Below are 24,514 nucleotides of genomic sequence, written 5' to 3' on the forward strand. Positions count from 1 at the left end.
GGGTGCAGACTCCTCAATCCTGCAGATGAGGAGGCTGGGGCTCCAGGAGGCCCCTGGTCAAGGTCCTATGGCTGCTCCGTGGCAGAGCTGGGACTCTAAGGCAGCTCCTGGTTCCCAGGGGCCCAGGGCCCCATGCCAGTCCCAAGGGCCCCTGCTCCAAGCAACTGGCTGCCCTTAATAATCAGGCCAGACCTTTCATAGCCTTTCTACTTTCCACATTCTGTTAACTCTCACACCAGCTCTCTTGGGAGACTTGAGGGCCAGCTCTGTCACCATGGCCAGGCTTCTTCAAGGCTCAGTTCCAGTTTTGAGTGGCTCAACCTGCTGGTAGCCATGGCAGACTATCTCCCAAAAAATATTCCAGTAAAATGTCCCCGCAGCAGGAAGAAGCCACCACAGACTCCAGAGCCCCCATTTCAGCCTCCCCTGGAGCACTAGGAAGGCACTGGCTGGCAGGCTCCTGTGCTGATGCTGTCTCTGTGTGTCTGTTCCAGCCGAGGAGGTGAGGAACCTGAAGGCACGTGTGGAGGAGCTGGAGAAAATGAGGGGCCGCGTGTCTTACAACGAGAAAATGGAGAGGAGCAGCCAGGACTCTGTGCAGGGGGTTGCACCCAGGCTGGGTGAAGGTCTAGGAAAATCTAGGCTTGATGGCTACAATCAGGAGGACATCTGGGAATTTGTGAGGGCTTGGCTGATGACGGAACAGGAAAATGGTGAGCACATCACAGGGAGAAAAGCCAGAAGCTCCCAGTCCTGGCTCCTGTATGTGGAGTGGTGTCTGTTTAGGGGAATCCCCAGCACCCCTCACTCTGCTCTCTTGACAGCCCTGGGAGGGAGGGAGGACCCATATTGGCATCCCATTTTATGGCTTGAAAAACTGAGAGCTGGGGAGCATTGTCCAACCTGCACACTTTAGAATCAGGTAGCTAGTCCTAGCCTGTTTCTTCCCACCATACCACTGATCCCCTTCAGGTATGTGTGCATTGTGCTTGTGTGTGTGTGACACAGAAGATGTGCAGCTAACTCAGGCTTTGCTGTCTCTTGTAGGAAATCTCCGAGGAAGCCCTGGACCTAAAGGTATCACAGTGGATGGAGCCCTTTTCCTGCACTTGGAGCCAAGTTTTCTGGGGGTGGGGAGTGGGGTGCTTTGGAAAACTTATTTTTTCCAAATTGAAGGATGAGCAGTGGAAAGATCTTACAGAATCTGTTGGGAGGGTTGAGAACTGGCTCTACTGTCAGAATATCTTAGAATGGGAAGGGACCTAAAGTGTCATCTAAGAGAGGCAAGTGATGAGCCCAAGAGACACCGATGGCGATGGAGAGGAAGCGGCGCCACACGCCAGCTCACTATGAAATGTCGTTTACATGCTGTCCGCTGACCTTTAGGAGAGAATGGCCCTTGGCTTCTCACCACATCTCACAGTTTTCATGTCTCTCTTATTTTAGGTGACATGGGAATTCAAGGTCCTAAAGGTAAATAGAACACATAAATTTTTACCTTAAATATTAGTGAGGGTTGACAGTTTAAAGCAATCAGCAAGTTCCAGAAAACACACTTCCCACCCTCCCTGGCCATCCCCCACTTGTGGTAGGACTGTGAATTGCAGAGCAGCCTGCAGACCCTCAGGCTTTTGGGGAAGGGGCAGGAAGTGGGGGAAGTGGGGGCTTCCCCACAGAACAGAGCTGCACCTCTGGGGCAGTACTGTCACTGGCCCAATCTCAGGGGTTCCCACAGCAAGGACCCTGAAGAGGCCTGTGGTCTGGATCAGCCCAGGTGGTTCCAAGGCCAAGGGTACACAGACCATTCTGAGAATCACTATTGGAGATGGAAGGGTCACCCCCTCTCTTCTCAGCTTCACTTTCCTTCTCAAGCAAGAGATCCCAGTGCAGGAATTGGTGTTCTTCTACTTGGTGGCCTCCCAGTTTCAGGATTCCCTGCCCCTCACACACACACTCTGGATCACCACCTCCGCACTCCATTCCCCAAAGCTTCAGCTTGCATGCTATGAACCCATCCTGACCATTGTCGACTAAAAAATACAGTCACAACCTGAAAGTAGAGAGTTATTTTGTTTGGTGGGAATGTTTTGGACCCTGAGCCTGGAAAACAGCATGTCAGAATCTCTAAGAGAACTACTCCAAGGGGGTGGTGGGGGTCAGGCTATATACAAGTTTGCAACAAAGGGAGCAGACAGTTTGAACATCAAAGATCAGGTATCCAGTTAAGGAAGTGAGCATTCTATGTATGAAAGGATGCAAGCGTCTAGGCTCACCGAATTCATTTCTTTCATATGCACCTCAGCTATCTGGGGCCAATTCTGTTTCCTTGTTCACCTTTTTTATTGCATTCCCCCAGTTCCTCAGCAGTCACTGTAGGGGTGGCAGCATCTGCTGGATTGCAGTTTTGGGAGTTCTCATTCACATTTGGAGGTCAGAAATCGCTGATGGCTGTGAAATTTCTTGTTCATTAATATAGGAGATATTTTCATTTCACACCATCATGCAGTCAAATCTGAATCACAGATAAACAATAAATCATTCTTCACTATAAGTATGTCCCAAATACTAAAAATTTATTCAATGTTTATCTGCAATTCAGACTTAACTGAGGGTCCCATATTGTTACTAAGTTTGGCCATCCTACCTGAATTCCACTGGAGGCTCTTTTAGGTGATCAGCCTGAGTCCTCTGCTTGACTTTTCTTTCTCTGTTCCCACAGGAGACCGCGGGTTTCCTGGAACTCCAGGTGTGTAGCCTCTGATGGTGCTGCTAGGGTTGCGGACCACTGGGTCCTGGCTCCTGGGGTCTGGGAGGAAAGCAAGGTGGAGTTATTCTTGTGTGTCCACAGGTATCCCTGGGCCCTTGGGCCACCAAGGTCCAGAAGGACCAAAGGGACAGAAAGGCAACATGGGTAAGAATCACTTCTCTGTTCACTTATTCCCTCATTCATTCATTCAGTAAATGTTTTTGTTAGGTACCTTCTGTGTGCCAGGCCCTGTTTTAGGTGCAGGGGAGAGAGTGGTGAACAAAACAGAGAGCCCCTGCCTACTTTTGGGTGCAGATAAACAATAGACATGATAGATAAGTATACAGAGGGAGGCAGTGACTGGTAAAATAGGAACATAGAGCCAAGCGGGCCTGGAAGGGCTGAGGGGTAACTGAAAATAAGGCTGGCAAGGAAGGCCTAGCTGAGAAGGTGCCATATGAGTAAAGATGTGAAGTGGGAGAGGGAGCCAGGCCTAAGATGATCCAGGGGGACCTTCCAGGCAGAGGGAGCAGCTACAGGCCTGGGGCAAGTGTCTAGGAGCTTGGGGAGGAGTAGGAGGAAGAGGGCATCTGGAGCCCTCAAAGGAGGCCAAAAGTCAAGAGGGAGGGGCCTTGGAGACCTTACAAGGATATGGCTTTTATTCTCGGTGAGCTGAGAAGCTGTTTGCAGGTTGGGGCAGAAATGGGACACGATCCACTTGCATTTTCAAACTCTCTGGCTTCTGCACTGAGTCTGGGCTGCAGAGGGAGAGAAGTAGGGAGGTGGGTATGAAGACTCCAGGCAGGTGTCCTGCCAGCAAGATCCTGCCTAGCTGGTGACTAGCTGAGGTGGGCATTTCTGTCTTTAGGTGAGCCTGGCATGGAGGGACCCATGGGCCAGAGAGGGCGAGAAGGCCCCATGGGACCTCGCGGTGAACCAGGGCCCCCTGGGTTTGGAGAGAAAGGAGACAGAGGTAAGAGGAGATTTCTTCACTGGGAGGACTCGCTGCATCCACACATCCTCCTCACATGGCTCTCCCTCCCTCTCTCTTTCACTTGCATTAGCTGAGCACCTGCTCTGAGCCAGGGTCTGTGCTGTATCCTGTGGTTAAGAAGGGGGCATGGGCTGGGATGTGGGTTCAGGCCCAATGGATCCGAGACCACCAGCAGGATGGGAAGTGTTTTCCACCCTGCAACTGATACCACATGGGCTGGGTGGGCAACTGAAGCGGGGGGACTCTCTCAGAGTGCTTATTTCTCCCCAGGGGATGCTGGTAAACCAGGTGTTCAGGGCCCACCTGGTGTCCCAGGCTCTGTCGGTCCCAAAGGTAAGTCAAGTGCTCACACAGTACCCAGGTTTGCCATGTCCAGGAGGGATCTCAGAGGTCCAGGCACTGGGATCCCAGACGGCCCTAATCCACAGCTCCAGGGTTGACAGGCCCAGAAAGGATCCACCCCCTAAAAAAGAGTCCCTGGGTATCAGGATTGGGGCTGTATTTTTGACTCTGTGGTGGATTTGGGGGTCACGGCTCCATCTCTGTTCAATGACCCTGTTATACGGCCCCTAAGGGAGTAAATGGATCTCAAAATCAGAAGTCAGACAATTTCCTTGCCAGTCAGGGCCCAGAGGCAAACATTCGAGAGTAATCTGTCTGGACATGCCAAGGGATAGGGCCTTTTCACAGTGTGATATACATCTGGTCCCCTCTCCTCCCTGCCCCTGTCTCAGTCCAAATGTTCCACTGGGAAGGAGCAAGGGGTCTCTTGATCCTGGCAGCTGCAGCTTCCTCCCTAAGGAGGACTTCACACTGGGGTCACTCCTGGACTGCTGACTCTGGGGTCCTGGTGCACACACGCAGCCCTCCCCTGGGGTATACGCCACACCCCTCCACGTGCCACTCTCCATGGGGTCAGTGTCCTGGCCTGTACCAACCCATCTAATCATCACTGTCATGTTGTCCTCCTCAGGTTCCAGTGGTTCTCCTGGCCCGCAGGGTCCCCCAGGTCAGTGGCCTTCTTCTCAAAAATAGATGCTGTTTCTGGGGCAAAGAGAGGGAGGTTAAATGGAGAAACAAACATTTTTAAAGCCAAAGAAGCAATTCTAAAGAGAACCTCCCAGAGACACAAAGCTCACTTCTCCCTATGTGTCCTTTGTGGCTAAAGTCAGGTACAATGGGTCCCATGAGACTCTGCTCTTACCCGACTTGGGGCACCAGACCCTCCAGCGCTTCCAGCAGGCGGCTCCTATCCTGCCTTGATCTGAGCGAAGCGCCTGCCTCCCCTCATCCCTGGGGGCCACAGCTCGTGCTGGGCGTCTCAAGCTGCAGCCCACACCATCCTGAAGTCCAGAGTCTCTGCCAGGGTCCCCACAAGGAGTTCTCATGCTTGGGCCTGGGAATCGCAAGGGCCAGGAACCTAGTCCAGGATGAAGCAGTAGGGACGTGGAAGGAGGCTGTGGACAGTAGCCCTTGACTTTTGCCCCAGGGAGTGTGTTTGTCTGTGCGTGTGTGTGCCCAGTAAGTATGTGTGTGTGGATGTATGCATGTACCCGGGTGCGTGTCCATCCCTTCCAAAGCTGGGGACACTCATCCACCCATGTGGTTTCCTCTGTGTGCAGGCTCTATAGGTCCCCAAGGACTTCGAGGAGAAGTGGGACTCCCTGGTATCAAAGGTAAGCTCGGGGGAGGGGCTGGAGGGAGGGGACATTACCTTAGAGATGACGCTCACTGAAGAAGGAGGTCTAGGGGCACAGGGTGGGTCTGGTGGACTCATCAACAGCCTGCACAGGCTGACAGGTATGTGAGGGGAAGGGGCAGTCAGGACTGTGGGGGAGCCTAACTTCAGACACAGATTCTGCCCCTTCTTGCTCATCACACCAAGGCTCTTCACACTGAGGTGACCATTTCCTTTTCAGGTGACAAAGGACCTATGGGACCACCGGGACCCAAAGGTGTGTTGCTCCTGCTGCTACTCGGACATCACCACAGCCTGGGAATCCAGATGTGAACCCTGTTCCAGGGTCTTGATGACTAGACCCTAGGGCTGGGAGGGATCCGAGACTCTAGTCCAGCCTCTCAGATAGCTCAGCTGAGGCACAGAAAGGGGAACAGTGCCAGTGTCACAGTACTGTAGGCGGGTGGTCCTCGGGGTGATGAGGACACAGCCCTGAGGCCTCTCCCCACTAGACTGGACCCCCTGTTGCCCCAGCACCCACTGGTGAGACAGCAAGGCCTGGGTCAGTTTGTGGGTGGGCCCTGACCCAGGAGAAATCTATCTAGCTTGCTTTCTAGGGTCTTTGTTAATGCTGAGTTCTCACCGACATTCAGCTGACAGCAGCTTCCAGATACTATTGGAACTGTTCTACAGCCAGGGTCCCTCTTGCTGGGTGAGATTCTTTTCCTTGCTCCTGACTGATGCTTGCTTCCTCTATCCCCTGTCCCCTACCCCATGTTTATTTCAGGTGACCAGGGTGAGAAAGGACCCCGAGGCCTCACAGGTCAGTCCCACACAGGAATCTACTGTCACTATAAAGACTTTTTATAAATCCATTGGATACTGTAAGTGGGGGGAAAAAATACAGAAGCGGCAGATAGAATCTGTCTAAAAACCTTCAGAGGACTTGCAATCTAGAAAAACGCAGGACAAATAAAGCACTGAATGGAGGATAAGCCAGCATCAGCAATACGTATTTGGGGCAGAAAAGATAGTTTATGATTGTCTCTGATTCTTTTGAAGAATTTAGTTGGAAAACTAAGTTCTTCCCAAAGTGGCAGACACTTTACACTACTCGCATCCCTTCCTCCATTTACCTCCTGTCAACTTGCATGATTAAAAAGGAAATAGTACTAGTGCTTTGGCCACAAGAGGTAGCTTTTTGTTGCTAAGGAAATGAGACTCATACACAGGCCCCTCCAGACCAGGTGTGGCCTCTGGGCCAGTCTATGCCTGCTGCCGGGGGTGGGATGCCTGACTTTAGAATGAAAGCAGACACTGTGTCCCCAGCCTCTGGTTGGCATGCCAGGTTGCTCTGATCAGAGAAGTGGCAGGCTTTGGGGTGTCTGGCAGGGGGGCATGCTCGCTCATGGTCAAACTCCTCCATCACCTAGTCCACTTCCTTTGCAGGCGAGCCCGGCTTGAAAGGTTTACCTGGTGCCGTGGGTGAGCCCGGGGCTAAAGGAGCGATGGGTGAGTGTCTCAAAGCAGCACGCACCATGGGTCTGCGCCGCTGCCATCATCATCATGGCCCTAGAGTTGAGATCCATCTAGAGCTGGGTCTCCCGTTCTCTAATCTTGTCCACCCCTGGCAGAGACTCCATTTACAGGCTGCTCCTGGATCTGGGCATCCTCTTGGGGCTCACAGAGCTGCCATTGTCTCTGACAGCTTCTTACTGCTCTGAGAGTGGGGGGTCTTGGCAAGACATGGTCCATTCCCCTTCCCTGCCACCCTCCTCCACCCCCTCTCAATCCCCCAGTTCCTGCCTCCAAGGTACTTAGGCCCCTGGGGAGGAAGGGCAAGAGCTGAGGTTCTTCAGAACCCGCAGAATTCTAGGCAGTCCTAATACTTCAGGGCTGGTCTCACAGCCAGATCACAGGGTTTAGCCCTTTGGCTGATCCTTCCTGAGGGGCCTGTCAGCCAGGACAAGGAAGCTGGCCAAAGACCCCCCAGGTGGCCAGGCATTTGGCCCCACTGATGGGGATGTGGTGCCTTGATGATCTCATTCATTTAACAAACTATTAGGAAGTGCTGACGAAGTTCAAGATGCTGTGCTGGACAATAAGATGCTTTACCTCCCTTGAGGGGAGATAAAGCTTGTGTGAGGTGATGAGGGTCATGAGAGGTACAGGGTGCTCTGAGAAAACAGCAGAGAGGCTTCTTCCAACCAGAAGGAGGGAGGAAGGGGCTTTTCAGATGGTTTGAAAAAGTAAAGAAGATTTTAACCCCAGAGGCAGCCATATGAGTGAGGAAAGATGGAGAGGTGGCAAGAAGCAAGAGCTGGTCCCAAATGGACAGGACTTTGGACAGAGGTTAGAATGATGCCTACAGCAGAGGAGACAAAATCTTGGAGGACCTTGACCTCCAGGCCCACATGCATTGAGCATCTTGTGGGGGACATGCAGTGGCGGCCACGGAAGAGTTCTCGGCAGGAAAAGACATGTTAGGAGGAGAGAGCAGGGGAAAGCTGTGCCCAGAAGTGTGACAAGGACAGGGCTTCTTCCGTGTCTCATGGCTGCATGGGCTCCCCCTCTCCCCACCTAGAAGACAGCTTTTGAGGCTGTAGGGTGGTTGCGGGAGGAGTCTCAGGGTAGCTCCCAGAGTCACTGAAGAGCTTTGATCTGCTTTCCCAGGACCTGCTGGCCCCGATGGACATCAAGGCCCAAGAGGTTGGTCACAGAGCTGCTCTCTTCACTCCCCCGCCTCCCCTGCCTACCCCTCCAAGCCCTGTCCACGTCCCAGCAGGCAGCTCCCAGCCCCCTAGTCACAATGTCAGGGGGGTGTGTCACAGGGAGGTGTGCAAGGTCCGGGTCTCACCCCCTTCCTCCCTTCCACCTGCTGGCAAGTTATTCAGTAGAACCCCAAGAGCCCCCAGCTCCCATGTGTGGGCCAGCCAGCTTGCCTAGAGGGAAAACTCTCCATGTGGCATTGCTCTCTCTAGGGGAACAAGGTCTTCCAGGAATGCCGGGAACCCGGGGCTTACCAGGACCTTCTGGGGACCCAGGGAAGCCAGGTAAAGAGCGGGAAGAGGGAGCTGGCCGTGCTGGATGTGTGTGTGTGTGTACCTTTCGAGTTCATTTTCCTCCAGAAGCTCAGCTCATCAGGAAAATGCCATAACTGCTGGCTTGAGCCAGGCATAATGGCTATGGGTCCTGACAGCCTAGTCACCAACTCTGGCAACTCAGAAAAAAAGATCAGCACCAAAAGCAAGGAGTTCTAGAAAGCGGCAAGGAGTCTCTTAAAAATGGCAGTTTATCACCGCTCATTTCCCGGCTCCTCTGAGCCCTTCCCCTGCAGACCTCCTTAGGTCATACCTGGACAGTCACCAGTGGCTGCCAGTCTGGGAAAAGAAGCTGCTTTTGGGGTCTCCACCAAAGGCCCAACAGAAGCAAGATCCCCAGAGCTGCAGGAAAAATAAATCAAAACAAGAAAGCCATGAGGGCAAATGGCAGTACTCAGGGGCCTGTGAGGAGCAGGGGGCCCCCTGGATCCTCTGGCGGGTGCACAGATGGGGAGCACCCAAGAGATAGCCTGGGGGGCAGCATGAGAGTCAATGAGTGTGTGAACTTTCGGGGTTTGTAGCTCTCAGACACCAAAGGGTCTGAGACCCCAAAAAGGCTAAGGACCATCCCCCGGTGGAATGGTGGGTCAGAGAACTGCTTCCCATCCAGGGTGACGAGCACCCCGGAGTCCAGCTGCCCCACACACAGGGTTCATCTCCCTCCACTGCTCCTGAACTGAGGCGGGGGCTCCTCAGCCCTTCAACTCTCCTCTCATGTCTTTTGTTTTCCGTAGGTCTCACAGGACCCCAAGGACCTCAGGGTGAGTCATTGGGTCACTCCCATCCCTGGCATTCAGCAGATGCTTCTCCAGTCACCAGTGCTTCCACTCCTCCCCTCACCCTCCGGCAAGAATGGGCTCAGGTCATTTCACTGAGTCTGGAGAAACACCTTAGGAAGGAAAAATACTCACAGAACAATCTAGAAAGGCATTCTGGGAGAGATGCGGTTAGATCACAAGCAAATTCTGTCTACCTGAGCCTGGCCCCCTGTGGTAGAGGGACACCCCCCCCAACACACACACACACACTCCCCCCAACCCTGAGAGGAGGCTCCAGGCTCAGAAGTCCCGTTAGCCCCACAGAGACCACATCCTCCATGGCGCAGCAAGGAGTGGGTGTCGTGTCACGCAGAAGGGCCCAGCTTCTCTGGGACAGCCCCAGTGTCCAGCCTGTCTGATAGCTGGATAGTGTGCACCCACCTGGATTTGAGAAACTGTCACCACACCAGCCCCAACTCCTAAAGGAAATTAGGCAAAGATGTAAAATAAAATCAAACATCATCTCCCCCAGCAGTTCAGCATACAGGGACTTGTTTCTAATGCTTCCTGGTGGAATTCGGTGGAAGAAAGCAAGAGGCAATGTTATCAGATATAGGAATATATAGGAATATATCTGATATATCAGATATATAGTCCAGCCCCTACTCCCCGAGGCTGCAGGGGGCACATCACCCAGAGGGGCTGGGATCCCCCACAGCCGGGTCCATGCACCTCTGCCTCCCTCCAGCCCAGCTGTTGCTCCATTTCCTAGAGGTGGAGAAGGGCTCAGAGCAAGAGGCTGCCTGAGGGACCGCTGGGCCCAGTGAAGTCAGAGTCAGCTGGGCCTGCAGGTTTCAGGGCATGATTGCGGCCTTGCTGGGTGACCGAGTGCTAGGTGCCACCACAGGGTGTCTGAAATTGCTGGCCCTTCATCATCCTGACTGACTTGTTTTCAATCACATCAGGAGTTCCTGGTACCCCCGGCCGGCCAGGAGTTAAAGGTAAGTGGTTTTGCAAACAAACTAGACAGTCACTAGTCATTTTTGCAGGAGGCCCCTCTCTGGCAAGAGCTTGGATCAACAGTGGCATCTAGTGGCTTCGGAGGAAGGCTGTGAGGCTGAGGAGCCAAGGATTCTTTTGATCAAATAAGCCCTGAACCTTCAAGCCCCACCCTGTCCCCCACAATCTAGAACCTCACTTTGGTGCCTGGGTTTCCCCCAGCCTTTGATGAAGGAGGATCTGGAAGGATGCTGCCCCCATCCCTGAAGGCCTTTCCATCCCACCTCTAAAACACCCCGAGAGTGCTCCATCTCCTCACTTAGGCTGGTTCCCCCGTAGTGTGACTCTTCCCTGAGACAGGTTTTATAATCCACAGAGACCTCAGTGTAACTGGGACACTGCCACCCCCTTTCTGAGAAGGAGCTTTCATTCAGGAGGGTCTCAGATGCTACTGAGAGGGCAAAGTCAGAGTTCTGGGGGGAGCGTCCTCAGGACTGGACCCTTGCACGTAGGGCAACGCTAGCATCAGTCCCCAGCCCTGAGCCAGTCCAGGACAGGCGTTGCTCAGGGACGGTCCTCTCCTTCTGTCCCCATGAGCCTACCATCCTGAACTCTGACATCCCGTGGAGCTGCCCTCTGTCACTGTCACCTTGCAGGGACCTACTTTCCAGAAACTATTTCTAGCAACTGGTTGGGGGCAAGGAGTTCTTTCAGGCACTTCCTGGGCAGACACATCTCCGGGTCCACAGATCTGCTCAGGGATTGACGGCACCTTTAGGAAGAGATCAGAGGCCTGGGATTCTCCAGGACAGCCCCCCTGGAGCCTGCCCTTCTCCAGGGGCCGTGGCTTTCTGTCCAGTGTGCACAAGAGGTGGACATTGTACCCGATACTGGATTGTGTTCCAACAAAAATAACTCAAGTACTTTCTCTTAGATTTGACCCCTAGGGGCTGGCAGGACACAAGCATAGACCACCCCTGTGCTCCCCTAAAGGGGGAAATCAGCATCACCCCTCAGTGTGTGGATGACTGAATACCCACAGGCTTTGGGAAATGACAAGAAAATTCCAGTCAAGGACTTTTCCATCCTCTACTTCACTCCCTTGGTTCTCTAGAATCTGTGGGTCTCCAGTCCACAGAGATTCCTCACTGAGATGGCCTTGAGAAAGTGTGAATCTGCCATCCCCTTCTTGGAAGTCTTCCATGCACATTTGCCTCTCAACCCTCTGAAACACAAGGCAGAGAAGATATCTGTTAACCTTTACATAACTCGGGATTCCTCAGACCACAGACACCCCTCTTAACTCTGCACAGCCCCTATCCTGTCCCAGGGAATTAGCACCTGAGGAGCATGGGAACTAGACTTGACCCTGCAGGCTCACTACCTCTGCTCTTTGACCTCTCAGTACTCTTTCCACCTAAAGCAATTCCCAGTAAGAGCCTTGGATGCCCATGGTGGAAGAAGATAGACTATGGGAGTGGGAATGACTCCTCAGTTGGCATATTCTGGCCTCATCAAAAGGCACACATGCTCCAACATCCTCCAGTGAAGCACCTTCACAGAGACCCAGCTTCTTCCAAAAGCTATTGTGAGCCAAGAAGATTGACGCTCTGGCCTCCAGGGTCTCCTGGGCACAGACTGGTGCTTAATGCATCCTGCCTATTCCCCTTCAGTTCATTCCAATGCCTTTAGCCTGAGGGTTAGAAGCCCAGGAGTGGGTCTCAAATGCAATCAGAAGCCTTGAAAATGATTTATTGAACCACTAATCGATCCTGGGACTGACCACTCTCCTCTTCCTCCCCTCCCAGGTGAACCGGGAGCTCCAGGCAAGATCATGACTTCAGGTAGGCAGGCCCTGCAGAGGGTACTGGGCATCTGTCCTGGCTCTGTCTCCACACCCTCCACATCTGCAGGCTCAGTGCTTTGGGCAGAATGCAGTGCTGAGCTCTGCCAGTCAGAGGGAGGAGGGTGGGGGAATTTTAGAGGTTGTAATGGCCCAACCTGGCCCACAGCCCGGCCTGGTCCCTGTGCCTCTGAATGAGGAGATTGGGGCTCAGCATTCAACGTGCCTTCTGTTTACAGAGGGATCATCGACTATCACTGTCCCAGGTCCCCCGGGACCTCCTGGAGCCATGGGACCTCCGGGACCTCCAGGAGCCCCAGGTCAGTCTGTTTTCTTGCTTTGCCCCAGGTCAGCATCAGGCTTGCTGACGTTTGACTACAGTAGCATTCAGTCAAATCTGAAACCTGGGTTGGAACCCGGGGAAGAATAGGAAGAGGCTGAGAAAGCCCCTCCCCGACATCCTGGTGAGCCCTGATCATTCCCCAGCAAGTATCCCGAGCCCTGTGTGTGCAGGGTCCTTCCCTAGGTCCCCACAGCACCACTGCAGGCTCCAGCAGGTAAATGATGTGCTTAAGGCCACACAGCTAAGAAGTAGTTGAGTCAGGGTTCAGCCTAGGTTCCTCTGCCTTCAGAACCAGGATTTGACCTGTCAAGAGTCGGTCCTCAAACTGTTTCCTCTTGGAAAACAACTTGATAATATGCATCAAGGGCAACAAAAATGCTAGGAGTCTATTTGAAGCAAATATCCCTAAATTGTCCAACAATAATGAGATGGCTACAAAAATATGAAGAGTTAAAAGAAAGATGTTTAAAGAGGAGAATACTCGATAATGGGCTTCCCTGGTGACTCAGTCAATTAGGAATCTGCCTGCAATGTGGGAGATGTGGATTCGATCCCTGGGTTGGGAAGATCCCTTGGAGAAGGAAATGGCAACCCACTCCAGTATTCTTGCCTGGAGAATCCCTATGGACAGAAGAGCCTTGCGGGCTCTAGTCCATGGGGTTGCAAAGTGTCAGACATGACTGAGCAACTTAGCACAGCACACTCAATAATGTGTGCTCTGTGGTTGCAACTACATTTTTATAAGAAAAAATTGTTGGAAGGAAATAAAACAAAATGCCTGCAGGTAAAGAATTATGGGTGATATTTTTTCTATTTATCTAAAATGCCTGTTGTTTTTTATATCTCTTTTTCAATTATTTAAAATGTTTGTGTATAAATGAAATACATTATTTAACATGACCAGTGCAAGTATGGCCCAGCCTTCCCTCCTGATAAACTCCAGTGACAGAGGGGACACTGTGGGTGTTTAGAAGTCTCTAATCATCAGAGGACAGTGTCAGAGTCCTGCCCATCCCAGGGGCCCCAGTGCCTGGCAGAGAATTTCTCACCAGAACAGACCACAGGGCTGGTCTCAAATTGTTTATTGCTTTCAAATAAGCAAGCTGACCACTTTGGGCCACTGTTCCTGCCTTGTGAGGAAGCTACTTATGTACCTAGGCACCTGCCTTTTCTTCAGTTCTTCTAGAACTCTGACCCTCAAGGTGTGGTAAAACCTATTCTTCCCCAACCCCATTTCCAGGCCCTGTTGGTCCAGCTGGTCTCCCAGGACAGCAAGGTATGTGTCGCTCTGAAAGAATGCATGACCACAGGCTGCAGGGAGAGCTTCCTTCCCAGGGTGGAAATGTGACCATCTTTAAATGAAGTGAGAGAGGTGCATCCTGGGAAGGGAGGCGAGGGGGCCCCCCCAGCTCATCACAAGGCCCTTGCAAGGCCTCAGCAGCCAGAGGAGACACCTCTTCCCACCCCCTTGCATGTTTCTGAGGAGGTAGGGGTCCCCTAGAAAGGGAGATTGAGGCTCCTGGATCAGGATCAAGCTTAGCAATTTTCACAGGCCTCAAGCTTCTTGTGACCGGATCCTGAGAATCAGGTCACTGTCCAGCAACTTAGCCAAATATCCAAACTCTATCCAAAATACCATCTGGCTCCAGATCCTCCATTTCTTCCTGGGGTGTTTCTGGTTCCCAGCCAACACTCTAGCCCCACCCACACTTGGCTCAGCCCCGCTCATCCTCAGCTCAGCCCCACACTGACAGATTGTTGAGGGCAGTGACCCCCAACTCTGTGTCCTCCCCACAGGCCCGCGAGGGGAGCCGGGCCTGGCTGGCAAATCATTCATGGGCAGCAGCAGCTCCATCTCTGAGGTCCTGTCCACCCGTGAGTACCACTGTGTTCTCTGGGACAGGTGATGCGGGGGTGGAAGTGGGGGAGACGGCTGTGCATGGGGGCTGCGCCAGCTGCACCCGTGAGTCATTGTGAGCCCGTGTTAGGATGGCTGGTTCCTCTGAGGCGCAGTGCTAGCTGAGAGAGAAGAGAACAGAGGGGCTTTATCAGCCATGGAGATGAGTCACAGGGGATAGCGCAGCTGTCAGAGAGGTTCTTCGGATTCCAGGAGGACCAGGGTCACATGGGGTGTCTGCACCCAGCCCTGTGGGTGTGATGAGAGCAGTCCTGGACCTCCCTGCCCACTAGGAACAGCCACAGGGGTCCCTGGGTTCTCAGCCCCAGACTCGGCCTGGCAGGGCTGACTCCTGGGTCCTCCTGTTCCCCATCCTTTAAAGAGCCCAGGCAGAGATGCTGTGGGCCGCCCTCCTGGACACCTGAACAACAAAGACAACGCCGGCCCTGGTCTGGCAGTCACCATGTGCCTGCCACTGTGCCTTGGTGTCCCACTGAGTCTGTGCAAGGCCCAGGTGATACAGGTCTTGGGCCTCTGGTTTACAGCAGAAGGAACTGAGGCTGAAAGAGCTCAAGATCTTGCCCGAAGTCACAAGCCAGCAGTGGTGAGGCAGGATTTGAACTCAGGCTATCTGACACCGAAGCCATGCTCCTACTCATCACTGCCACACCAGCATCAGGCACCAGGGAGCTCCACTTAGCCCCACCCTACTCTGAGCAAAAGGCACCTCTAGCCAAGGGTGTCTTGGAGGGTCCCAGGCCATGATCCATGACCTGGTATGGGGGTGTGAGTAGAGCTGCTGATGATCCTGGTGAGCGGTAAGGCTGGCAGAGAGAGCAGTCTCATAACAGCTTTTACTCATTTCTGGTTTCTTCTTTCCACAGAGGGTATTGATTTACGAGGCCCCCCAGGCCCACCTGGACCACCTGGGCCACCAGGTGAGCACCTCAGGGATCTTTGGAAGGTGGGAAATCTTGGGGACGGGGCAGGGGCTCAAGGCACTTAGTGAGGAAGCAAGATCCTGGGCTCAGCACTGCCTCTTCCTTACACTTTTCTACAAGACTGTCCATTCCAGGCCCCCCAGGACCCCAAGGCCCAGCAGGTGAGAGCTGGGGTAGGTGGGAGACAATGGGACCAGAGCCCAGGCTGCTTCCCGGCTGGTTCTTAGAAAAGAGCATCTCTGCTGCTTCTCCTGGGCAGAGGGTTCCTGGCCACCTCTTGGCATTAATAAGTCTTGGGCGGTTCTCTTATCTAGGGGAAGGCTTGCCAGGCCCACCAGGCCCACCGGGATCTCTCCTGACCAGCTCAGGTAATGCTGGGGAATCAAATCACTCCTGTCCTCCACCTCAGCCCCAGCCCCAGCCCCAGGACACGCCGTGATCACGGGCATGCGGTCTTCCTGATCTACTCTCCATGCTCCCTCCTTCTGACTTTCCACCATGGATGTGTTTGCATAAACGCCACGCTACCTGCTGCATGGAAGGAGGGTGCTGATGTCAACCCAGCCACCCTGAGAACCCCTGGTAGCCTAGCCTGGAGGAGACAGCTGATTCTGTCCTTGGGGAGCTTCTGGGCTGACTGGAGAGACCTAGTTCCTGTCCTCAGGGAGTCCAGTTCTGATAAAGTAGGCAGGACACATGCTCGTGAAATGAGATAAATGCTGACAGTAGAACATAGAAACGTATGGAAATATGTTTAGAGCAAACTTTGGCCCAGAACTTGTCCCTAGCAGAAAATTCATCCACCCATGCGCCAGGTTGTTCATTCCTTCTTTACTTTTACATAGTTTTCTATCCAACTTCCCGACCAACCATCCATCCATCCATTCATTTGACAAATATTGATCATCTACAGAATGACTGGTGCTGTTTTAGATGCTGCTCCCTCAGAAACATCATTGCGTCTACACTCAAAACTGTTTGTTCCCTCAACAGAGACCTTCTTCTCTGGTCCTCCAGGCCCACCCGGCCCCCCAGGCCCCAAGGGAGACCAAGGTGAGAGCAGGGTCTTAGGGGGCCCGGGAGTCAGTGTGCCCCTGTCTGGCCTGCTGGTGGCCAGAGGAATTTGGATGAGGCTGGACGAGCTGGGGCAGGTCTTCATTGTCCTGCCACATCCCATTAAGAGCTCAGCAGAGGCTGGGGGTTGGTCAGAAGCTCTGCAAAGAATATCCACCTCTGCCTTGTCCTGTTGGAGGAGAGGTGTGGGGATCCCCAAGCCCTGAGTCTTCTCTGGGCCCAGAGCTCTGCCCCCCACACCTCACACCCCTTGAAGTCACAGCATCTGGTTGGGACATGTCTCACAACTGTTTGCTTTCTCCCCCAGGCCCCCCAGGCCCCCGAGGACACCAAGGTACAGGAGAACTGGCATCAAACAATCCTAGGGGGCAGGGGCTGACCTTCCGAGATCCCTGAGCTTCTGGGGTTTGGTCCAAATGAGTGATCAGAGGGTGCCTGTGGTTGAGAATTGTGTGCCTGTGTGTGCGTGTGTGCACATGTGTCTGTGCAGCAGCTCTAGGTACTGCCCGAGGGCCGCTGCTGCCCCAGCCGTGTCCTGAGTCTTAGGGATCCTCGGGAGGGAGGTGGTGTCTTCAGCTGGGGCGTGGGGAGAGGGAGGCGGGCACAGCTGACTGTCCTCTCTCTGCTGTGTCCCTCAGGCGAGCGAGGCCTTCCAGGGCTCTCAGGCTCAGGTAAGTGCTGAGTGCCACCCGTCCCCCCTCCCCACACTGACAGCTCTGCTGGAGCCTTTCCCACCCGCTGACTGCACTGTGTTGTTGGCCTCCAGGCTCCAGTTCTCTTGGACTCAACCTGCAGGGACCACCAGGCCCACCAGGCCCTCAGGGACCCAAGGGTGACAAAGGTCAGTGAAGGCAGTGGAGAGTGGGAACAAGGCTGGCTCCCAGAGCCTGAAGAGAGGGCAAGGAGTACTTTCTGGTGCTCCAGCCATGGGAGGAAGAAGAGGCTGAAGAAACGAGAGCCTGGAGGGAGAAAGGGACAGGGTTGGAGGGATACAGTCTCTGCCCAAGGAAGCTGTTGGATCATTGCAGAAATGAGACCGAGAAACATGGAACAGTTGTTGAGTCACAAGCTGATACAGTGTGGTTGAGCTTAACCAGGGGAGGCTTCCTGGAGGAGGTGATGCAAACAGCTTCCTGTTTTGGATTCCAGGTGATCCCGGAGTCCCAGGGGCTCCTGGCATTCCTGGTGGGCCCTCTCGAGGTAAGAACCCAAAGTGCCCAAAATTCTTCTCCCCATCTTCAAGTGAGGTTGATTGTGCCAGTAAGGATATTAATTAACTAATTCATTCACTAATCCATGATTCAGTGTTAATGAGGTACTTTCTCTACATGCTAGATTCTGAACTGCCTCTAAGGAGGTTACAGGTTAGCAGGGGTGGGAGACAAGGATGCCTGCATGATAAAGATGACAAACGCTGATGACAGTGATGGCGGGAACAGAGATCAGGAGCTAGGGGTTCAGGAGCAAGTGGGGGTGTGTGGGCAGTGCACAGGTTGTCAAAGGAAAGGGGGGACTCAACCTGGGAGAGCTCCTAGGAGCTCTTTGCCACTGTCCTAGTTCTCCTGAGAAAGACCCTCTCTCAGACTGTGAAAGCCTTGCCTGGGCTCCTTGGTTTGACCCCAGAGAGGACAGACCAACTCAGTGGCTTTCTCTCCTGCAGGGGGATCGTCGTCAAGCACCATGTTCATGCAGGGTCCGCCAGGCCCACCAGGGCCCCCCGGGCCTCCAGGCTCCCTCAGCAGCTCTGGCCTGGAGATTCAGCAATATATCTCTGACTACATGCAGAGTGAGTGTCCCACATCTGAGTGGGGCAGCATGCATGTGTATGTGTGTGCATGTGTGCACAGGTGTGTGCTAGGAGTGCAGGTCCATGAGCTCCCCCACTTCCACCTTCTCACACCTGCCCACGCACATAGACTTGTACATGGACATAGAGCCCCAGTAGAGGCTCATATACCCACACACTTTTCCATGTGCGCACACACACACACACACACACACACACATTCACCCCTGTGTGCATGCCCCAGACCTCATCCCTGCACACTCCATGGAGGTGAGGGCATGATTTCCACACATATGGGCACCAGAGCTTGGTCAGATGTGTCACTGACTGGGGTCTTGCTGGCCCACAGCCCTCAAGATCCACCTGGCCAAGCACGGACTCTGCCTCAGTTTCTCCATCTATAACAAGGAGAGTCCAGGCTCCCTGCTGGACCTGCCTTGGCCCAGGCGTGGGTCAAGTGCTCAGGTCACCTCTGTGGGGGAGACACGCCCTCTTGGGGACAGGCTTGACTTGATTTCTTTGTTGGCAGGTGACAGTATCAGGTCTTATCTGTCTGGAGTTCAGGGTCCCCCAGGCCCACCTGGTCCCCCTGGGCCTGTCACCACCATCACCGGTGAGACTTTCGACTACTCAGAGCTGGCCAGCCTCGTCGTGAGCTACTTACAGAGTAAGCCTCTTGCCACCCCTGTGATGACAAGCCTCCTCCCAGGTCCATGGTCATTCCTGGAGCCTCATCTCTTAATTTGCTATTTGCTTTGCCCTTTTTGTGAATGTGATGTTCAATGTTGAATTCATAGTAATCAGGCCGCTGGATCTAGCTTCCAAAAAGGTTTGTTCAGATTAAGAAAAATAGAAATTATAAATATCCTGCCAATGCCCCATTCATTCATTTCCCCCCAAGGGAAGCAGCTGGGTGACCAGGCCTTTGATTCTGGAGTAATGAGGGCACTGCTTCAGTACCAGCGAAGCAGGTGACCCGGTTTCCTTCCCCACAGCTTCCGGGTACAGCATCAGCACATCCTCCACCTCCATCTCTTCTGAAGACATACTGGCTGCGCTCCGGCGTGAGTTGCCTGGGGGGACAGTGGGGGGCGGGGGGCTGGAGGGTGCCCCTCTCTCCTGGCTGACTTATCAGGCATACTTGGCGGTCCCTCGGGACAAGGAGCCACTCCCGCTTCGCTCCCAGCAGCCAGCTGGACAGAGGGTGTCGGATCTCCCCTGAAGGATACGTGTAGCTGGTGCCCCTTCAGCTACTGGCAGCTTGCCAATGTCCCAGCTCACACGTCACTCGGGTCTGCAAGGAAGCCAAGCTGGCCGGTGGTCCATGGTGCCTCCTCTCCTTTCAGGGGATGATGTGCGTCAGTACCTACGGCAGTACCTGATGCCACAAGGAGCTGGTGGAGATTGGTTCCTTCAGTCTCTGGATTATGCAGAGCTGAGCAACCGCATCCTCAGCTACATGTCCAGTGAGTGTCTGCCTCCCTGGCAAAGTGGGCAGGAGGGCCTGGGTGGGCATGCAGGGGCAAAACATCCCTGACCCTCTCCCACTAGGCTGCACCCAACCCAGGAGAGGGGTGGTATTCAGAGGTTCAAACCTGTGCCCCAGAGCAGGTCACGGAGCCTGGTGAGGGAAGCCAGAGCGAGCGCCCCGGGCACCATTCTGCAAGGACTGTGCACACAACTCATGTGCGCACTTCTCTAGACACACGCCCACCTTTACATGCACGCACACATGCACATGCCCAGCAGGAGAGAGCTGACCTGCACTCTTCCCCAGCCCCAGGGGTCCCTCCTCTGCAGTGTCCTTACCCAGGATCTCACGCCTGCATCTCTGCCAGTCTCTCCCTACTGCCCTTCTCACCCCTTTTCCGGCCCCTACTTCTGTTCAAGTTGCTTCCATCTGGCTTCCTCTCTGACATGGTGTTTCCACCCTCCCTTCCCCGCCTGACCTGCATCTATCACAACTTGGCATTTCGTTCCTCAGGCACTGGAGTCAGCATCGGGCTTCCTGGCCCCCCAGGGCCCCCAGGCTTGCCGGGCACATCCTATGAGGAGCTCCTCTCCTTGCTCCAAGGTAGGGCTGATCAGGGCCATCTGATCAAGTGCTTCAGGGTGGAGGGCAGAGGCCCTCTGAGGGCCTGTGCCCTCCGCCCAGGCATAACTGATCCTTGCTCTTCCTCGGTGTCTCAGGGTCTGAATTCAGAGGTATCGTTGGGCCCCCAGGTCCCCCTGGGCCCCCAGGGCTCCCAGGCAGTTCATGGTCCGGCATCAGCATGGAGGACCTCTCATCCTACCTGCAGAGTAAGGAGTGAGGCAGGCAAGGTGCTCTCAGCCCTGCAGGGGGAGATGTGGGCAGGGGGCGGGGGGAGGGACCATGCTCCGAAGTCAGGAGAGAGAGCTCAGGCCAGCAGGTGACAAGGTGCCCAGCTGGGAGCTCCAAGTCCCAGAAGAGCTGGGGGAAGGGATGTGATGTGGGTTGAATGAGGCTTGGGACTGGGGGTGGAGGGCAGTGGGGAGTACTCACTCTGGAGGAAGCCAAGACACGCGTGTGCGGGTCTCCCTCTGCCTCCTTCTAGAGGGGCCCAGGCTGGGAATTCAGTGGTCCTAGCGATGGATCCCTGATCCTTCTCTGTCTCTTGCTTCCTGCTCAGCTGCCGGCTTGTCATCCATAGCAGGCCCTCCTGGTCCCCCGGGTCCCCCAGGCCCTAGAGGGCCCCCGGGCGTCTCAGGAGCTCTGGCGACATACGCAGCTGAAAACAGTGACAGCTTCCGGAGTGAGCTGATCAGCTATCTCACAAGTAGGTGCCCCTGACGTCCCTGTCCCTCCTCTGTCCCCTCCCGGTCCGGGCTTCTCTCTGTGAGAGGGCGGCCGGGGTTTGAAGGGCCTGGAGGCTGAACACCTTAGCCACTCCAGCAGGGGAAGTCTAGCTGCTTCCCAGCCCACACTCCACTTCCCACTTCTTCCTCTCCCCTAGACCCGGCTCCCAGTAATGCAGCTTCCTCCCCACAGGTCCTGACGTGCGCAGCTTCATCATTGGGCCCCCGGGTCCCCCCGGGCCCCAGGGCCCCCCCGGGGACAGCCGCCTGGTGTCCACGGACAGCTCCTACAGCCGGAGTGGCAGCTCCTCCTCTTTCAGTCGGGACACCTCCTACAGCTCCTCCATGGGCTTAGGAGGAGCCAGTGGAGGCTCCCTGGGCGAAGGGGGAGCCTTTGGCATGGACATGGGCCGAGGCTACGGGGCCGCAGCCGAGGGTGGCATGTATGGCGGCGATGGCAGATTCGGGGCCGGCTTTGCCGGAGGTCTGGATTACAACGAGCTGGCTGTTCGGGTGTCGGAGAGCTTGCAGCGTAAGTGGGGTTGGGAGCATGAGAGCACCTCCACACTCAGGAGGAAAGCAGTCCTGGCATCAGATGGGCGGGGACTGAAGACAAGCTTAGTTCAAGCAGCCCAGTCAGCACTGCAACCTGTGCTGCAGGGAACAGAGAGGCTGGGGGTCCTTTGTTTCCCTTTCTTGTGCTTCTCAGAAGAGTCTATGACTATGGAGGGGGGCTGAGGGAAGGTTGTTGGCTAAGCCCTTTCCCCTTGTGGCTCACCAATACAACTATGTAGTAGTAAAAGACCTGCGATACAAGCCCTTGGAAGTGGAGACCTGCCCATCAACAGGGGAGACAAAAAAAGTTGCAGGGCTCTTTCCTCGCTGCTGCATAGAAGAGTCAAAACTGCACCGGGGGTTAGTCAGAGGGCCCTGTGCTCCCACCTTGAAGAGGGGGCCGATGACCCCTACTCCCTGTGCCCACCACACTGTGTTTCACAGGTCAGGGTCTGCTCCAGGGGATGGCCTACACGGTGCAGGGCCCCCCAGGCCGGCCTGGGCCCCAGGGACCCCCTGGCATCAGCAAGATCTTCTCTGCCTACAGCAATGTGACCGAGGACCTCATGGACTTTTTCCGAAGTAAGGGCAGCCCCATTACCTTCCCCAGACTTACCTTCTTTCACAGTCTCACGAACCAGAGTCCCAAAAAACCTCATTAACACTTGAGATGCTAAAAAGCTGATAGATTCTAAACTTTGTTTTCCTCTTACAAGTCCAAACTCTACCACTATCAACAAATCACTTTACTTTTCAAGCTCCAGGGTGATCTGTAGTCTAAGGCCCATTTCTCCCCCTTGCAGCTTATGGAGCCATCCCAGGACCCCCTGGGCAGAAGGGAGAGATGGGCATCCCTGGACCCAAAGGTAAGTGGTGGCTGAAACAGCCACCTGTGGAACGACCACCTCTGTGGGAAGCAGCTCCCTTGCCAGCACCATGGGGGCATGTGTGCAGCTCCTCCTGTGGGGAGGAGCCCTGTACTGTGCCCCCACTTAGCCTTGCCCCCTGTCCTCCTAGGTGAGAGGGGCCCTGCTGGGCCACCAGGTCGGTCTGGGCCACCCGGCCCTCGAGGGCACAAGGGAGAAAAAGGAGACAAAGGTAAGGCTCACAGCTACGGTTTGGGTTTCTGGAGGACTGGGAGACAGGCCCCATGTCCCACAGCGAGCCTGAAAATTTTAGACAAATGCCAGTTATTAAAAGGAGACACTGCCAACAATGTAAATTGTGTAACAGTCAAGTGAACCACCAGGGGGAAAGGAAGGAGAGTGTTAGTGCAAGGAGGAGAGGGAAAACCAGGCTGGTAATGAATTGGGGTGATCCATTTAAATCAATCGATAGGCTTACAGACGAGTTCATCTTTCAAGCCAGTTTTGCAGTGGTCACAGTTGCTGTGATTACCCAAGAGAAAGTCCCCACAGACTGCAAGACAATTTTCTAACTTCCTGTTCACCGTCCAACTTCTAGGTGACCAAGTCTACACTGGGCGGAGGAGGAGGAGCATTGCCGTCAAGCCATAAGCAACCCATGGTAGAACAGCCCCCTGGACCAGTTCTTGCAGTGGCTTATGGCATCTATGTCAAGACCTCTCCAGAGGGTAAAAGCTGGAGTCTCACTGTCTTACCAACACAGCAAATAGTCAACTAGAACCCTTATCTTAGTCTGGGACAATGTGTATGTCGGCAGAATTCAGTCCAAGATACACAGTCTGAGACAGCTTCACCGGGTAGACTCGGGAGTGGCCACATGCGGTGTTGTAGGATGAGGCCGGTCTCCTTGCTGTCCAGGCCCAAGCGCCTTGGCTTCTTTTAATACCAGCCTAGGAAAGCCAGATACATAAAAGCTGTTTCAGGAGCCCTTGAGCTTTTCCTTAAAAACAAGCCCCAGAAACTGGAAGATGGGATTGGGGTACCATTCGAGGGGGCTGTTTCGGTTAACGCTGCAGGGCTGTGCTCCCAGCTCCTCCCTCTCTTCTTTACCCTGCATTCTCTAGTCTTAACAAACAGAAACAGCTGGTTGAGAAGAAACTCTCGCAACTGAAAAAATTAAGAAATCTACTTCCCTTGAAGGTGGTGACAGGGTTTCTACTAGTTATTTCTCACTGTGTATCACGTTTCCACTTACTTAGGAAGTTTGTTTGATTGCAGCTATGCTGTCCCGTAGGTCCACACTAGAGCTGATAGTACATTACACTGAACTAGGTTGTGGCAGACAGGAAGAGAAGGGCAAGGGACAAAGAGGAAAGAAGGGGAAGGGAGGGAGAAAGACTGCCTGACTGGGAAGCCAGCACCCCTGCTCTGCACTTAAGAAACGCGTGGGGGACTGGGTGCAGTTGGTTTGAAAGCATTTTTCAATGTCTATAAACATTCATGTGGTCTGTTAGATAAAGAGTCATTTCAATTGCAAAATCTCCAATTAAAGGGCTTTTTTCTTTTTTAACATTATGTTTTAATGTGATCTGTCTAACCAAAAAATAAATAAATAAAGGGGCGGGGAGAAGGAAAAAAGGAAAGGAGGAAAAGAAGGAAAAGAAAATAGTTTTTGGTTTATTAAGTTTGACGTTTTACTAATGAAAACTTACTATGCATAATGAATGACTGCATCGTGCCTTTTTCATATTTTAGTTTTACCTAGAGGCTTGACTCAATTGTTTTTGTAATAGTAGCCTTAGAAGCTCAAGTATTCATATCCCCGTTAATGATTCTTATCTTGATTAACTTTTGTCCTAGTTGAGACTTACCCATCCAAGCTACCCAAAAGTCTTCAGAGAATCTGACACCCAAGAGAAATAGGGTAAAAGCCCCAAGCTGCTAACTTCTCTGAACAGAACCCAGATATGAGATATGTCTTCAGCTGGATGGCAGTGGGTCTTAGAGTCTCTTGTTTCATTAAAAAAAAAAGTCAAGCATGAGTTCTGCAGTATGCAGCACTCCTGGATTAGAAAATGACACACGGCGCCTCCCCCCGGCCAAGCTGACCACTCTC

The 24,514-nt window shown here is 53.8% G+C and overlaps 1 protein-coding gene across 3 annotated transcripts in view; it reads left to right on the forward strand.

Annotated features, from left to right (window-relative positions):
• Positions 1-23,968, forward strand: part of COL17A1 (collagen type XVII alpha 1 chain) — a 47,493-nt gene extending 23,525 nt beyond the window's left edge. For 2 of the 3 annotated variants that reach the window (XM_081543527.1, XM_081543541.1), the window contains 39 exons: positions 495-713; positions 1,048-1,077; positions 1,447-1,473; positions 2,720-2,746; positions 2,849-2,911; positions 3,615-3,719; positions 4,011-4,073; positions 4,714-4,749; positions 5,363-5,416; positions 5,660-5,695; positions 6,206-6,241; positions 6,868-6,930; positions 8,092-8,127; positions 8,400-8,471; positions 9,254-9,280; positions 10,243-10,278; positions 12,085-12,120; positions 12,359-12,439; positions 13,703-13,738; positions 14,260-14,337; positions 15,244-15,297; positions 15,615-15,668; positions 16,294-16,353; positions 16,682-16,708; positions 17,013-17,045; positions 17,141-17,215; positions 17,524-17,574; positions 18,035-18,160; positions 18,690-18,827; positions 19,156-19,224; positions 19,507-19,626; positions 20,145-20,234; positions 20,351-20,461; positions 20,812-20,958; positions 21,171-21,509; positions 21,977-22,114; positions 22,336-22,398; positions 22,550-22,630; positions 22,997-23,968. In XM_081543527.1, the coding sequence (XP_081399653.1) occupies positions 495-713; positions 1,048-1,077; positions 1,447-1,473; positions 2,720-2,746; positions 2,849-2,911; positions 3,615-3,719; positions 4,011-4,073; positions 4,714-4,749; positions 5,363-5,416; positions 5,660-5,695; positions 6,206-6,241; positions 6,868-6,930; positions 8,092-8,127; positions 8,400-8,471; positions 9,254-9,280; positions 10,243-10,278; positions 12,085-12,120; positions 12,359-12,439; positions 13,703-13,738; positions 14,260-14,337; positions 15,244-15,297; positions 15,615-15,668; positions 16,294-16,353; positions 16,682-16,708; positions 17,013-17,045; positions 17,141-17,215; positions 17,524-17,574; positions 18,035-18,160; positions 18,690-18,827; positions 19,156-19,224; positions 19,507-19,626; positions 20,145-20,234; positions 20,351-20,461; positions 20,812-20,958; positions 21,171-21,509; positions 21,977-22,114; positions 22,336-22,398; positions 22,550-22,630; positions 22,997-23,049 (2,990 nt within the window). In that variant the 3' untranslated portion in view covers positions 23,050-23,968. Of the gene's footprint in view, positions 1-494; positions 714-1,047; positions 1,078-1,446; positions 1,474-2,719; positions 2,747-2,848; positions 2,912-3,614; positions 3,720-4,010; positions 4,074-4,713; positions 4,750-5,362; positions 5,417-5,659; positions 5,696-6,205; positions 6,242-6,867; positions 6,931-8,091; positions 8,128-8,399; positions 8,472-9,253; positions 9,281-10,242; positions 10,279-12,084; positions 12,121-12,358; positions 12,440-13,702; positions 13,739-14,259; positions 14,338-15,243; positions 15,302-15,420; positions 15,462-15,614; positions 15,669-16,293; positions 16,354-16,681; positions 16,709-17,012; positions 17,046-17,140; positions 17,216-17,523; positions 17,575-18,034; positions 18,161-18,689; positions 18,828-19,155; positions 19,225-19,506; positions 19,627-20,144; positions 20,235-20,350; positions 20,462-20,811; positions 20,959-21,170; positions 21,510-21,976; positions 22,115-22,335; positions 22,399-22,549; positions 22,631-22,996 lie in introns of all 3 variants that reach the window. The other variant, XM_081543532.1, reaches the window with a different exon arrangement.
• The last annotated feature ends 546 nt before the right edge of the window (positions 23,969-24,514 follow it).

The sequence above is a fragment of the Giraffa tippelskirchi genome, chromosome 2 (assembly GCF_054371585.1).
Source record: "Giraffa tippelskirchi isolate mGirTip1 chromosome 2, T2T-mGirTip1v1.2.pri, whole genome shotgun sequence".
Classification (NCBI taxonomy): domain Eukaryota; kingdom Metazoa; phylum Chordata; class Mammalia; order Artiodactyla; family Giraffidae; genus Giraffa; species Giraffa tippelskirchi.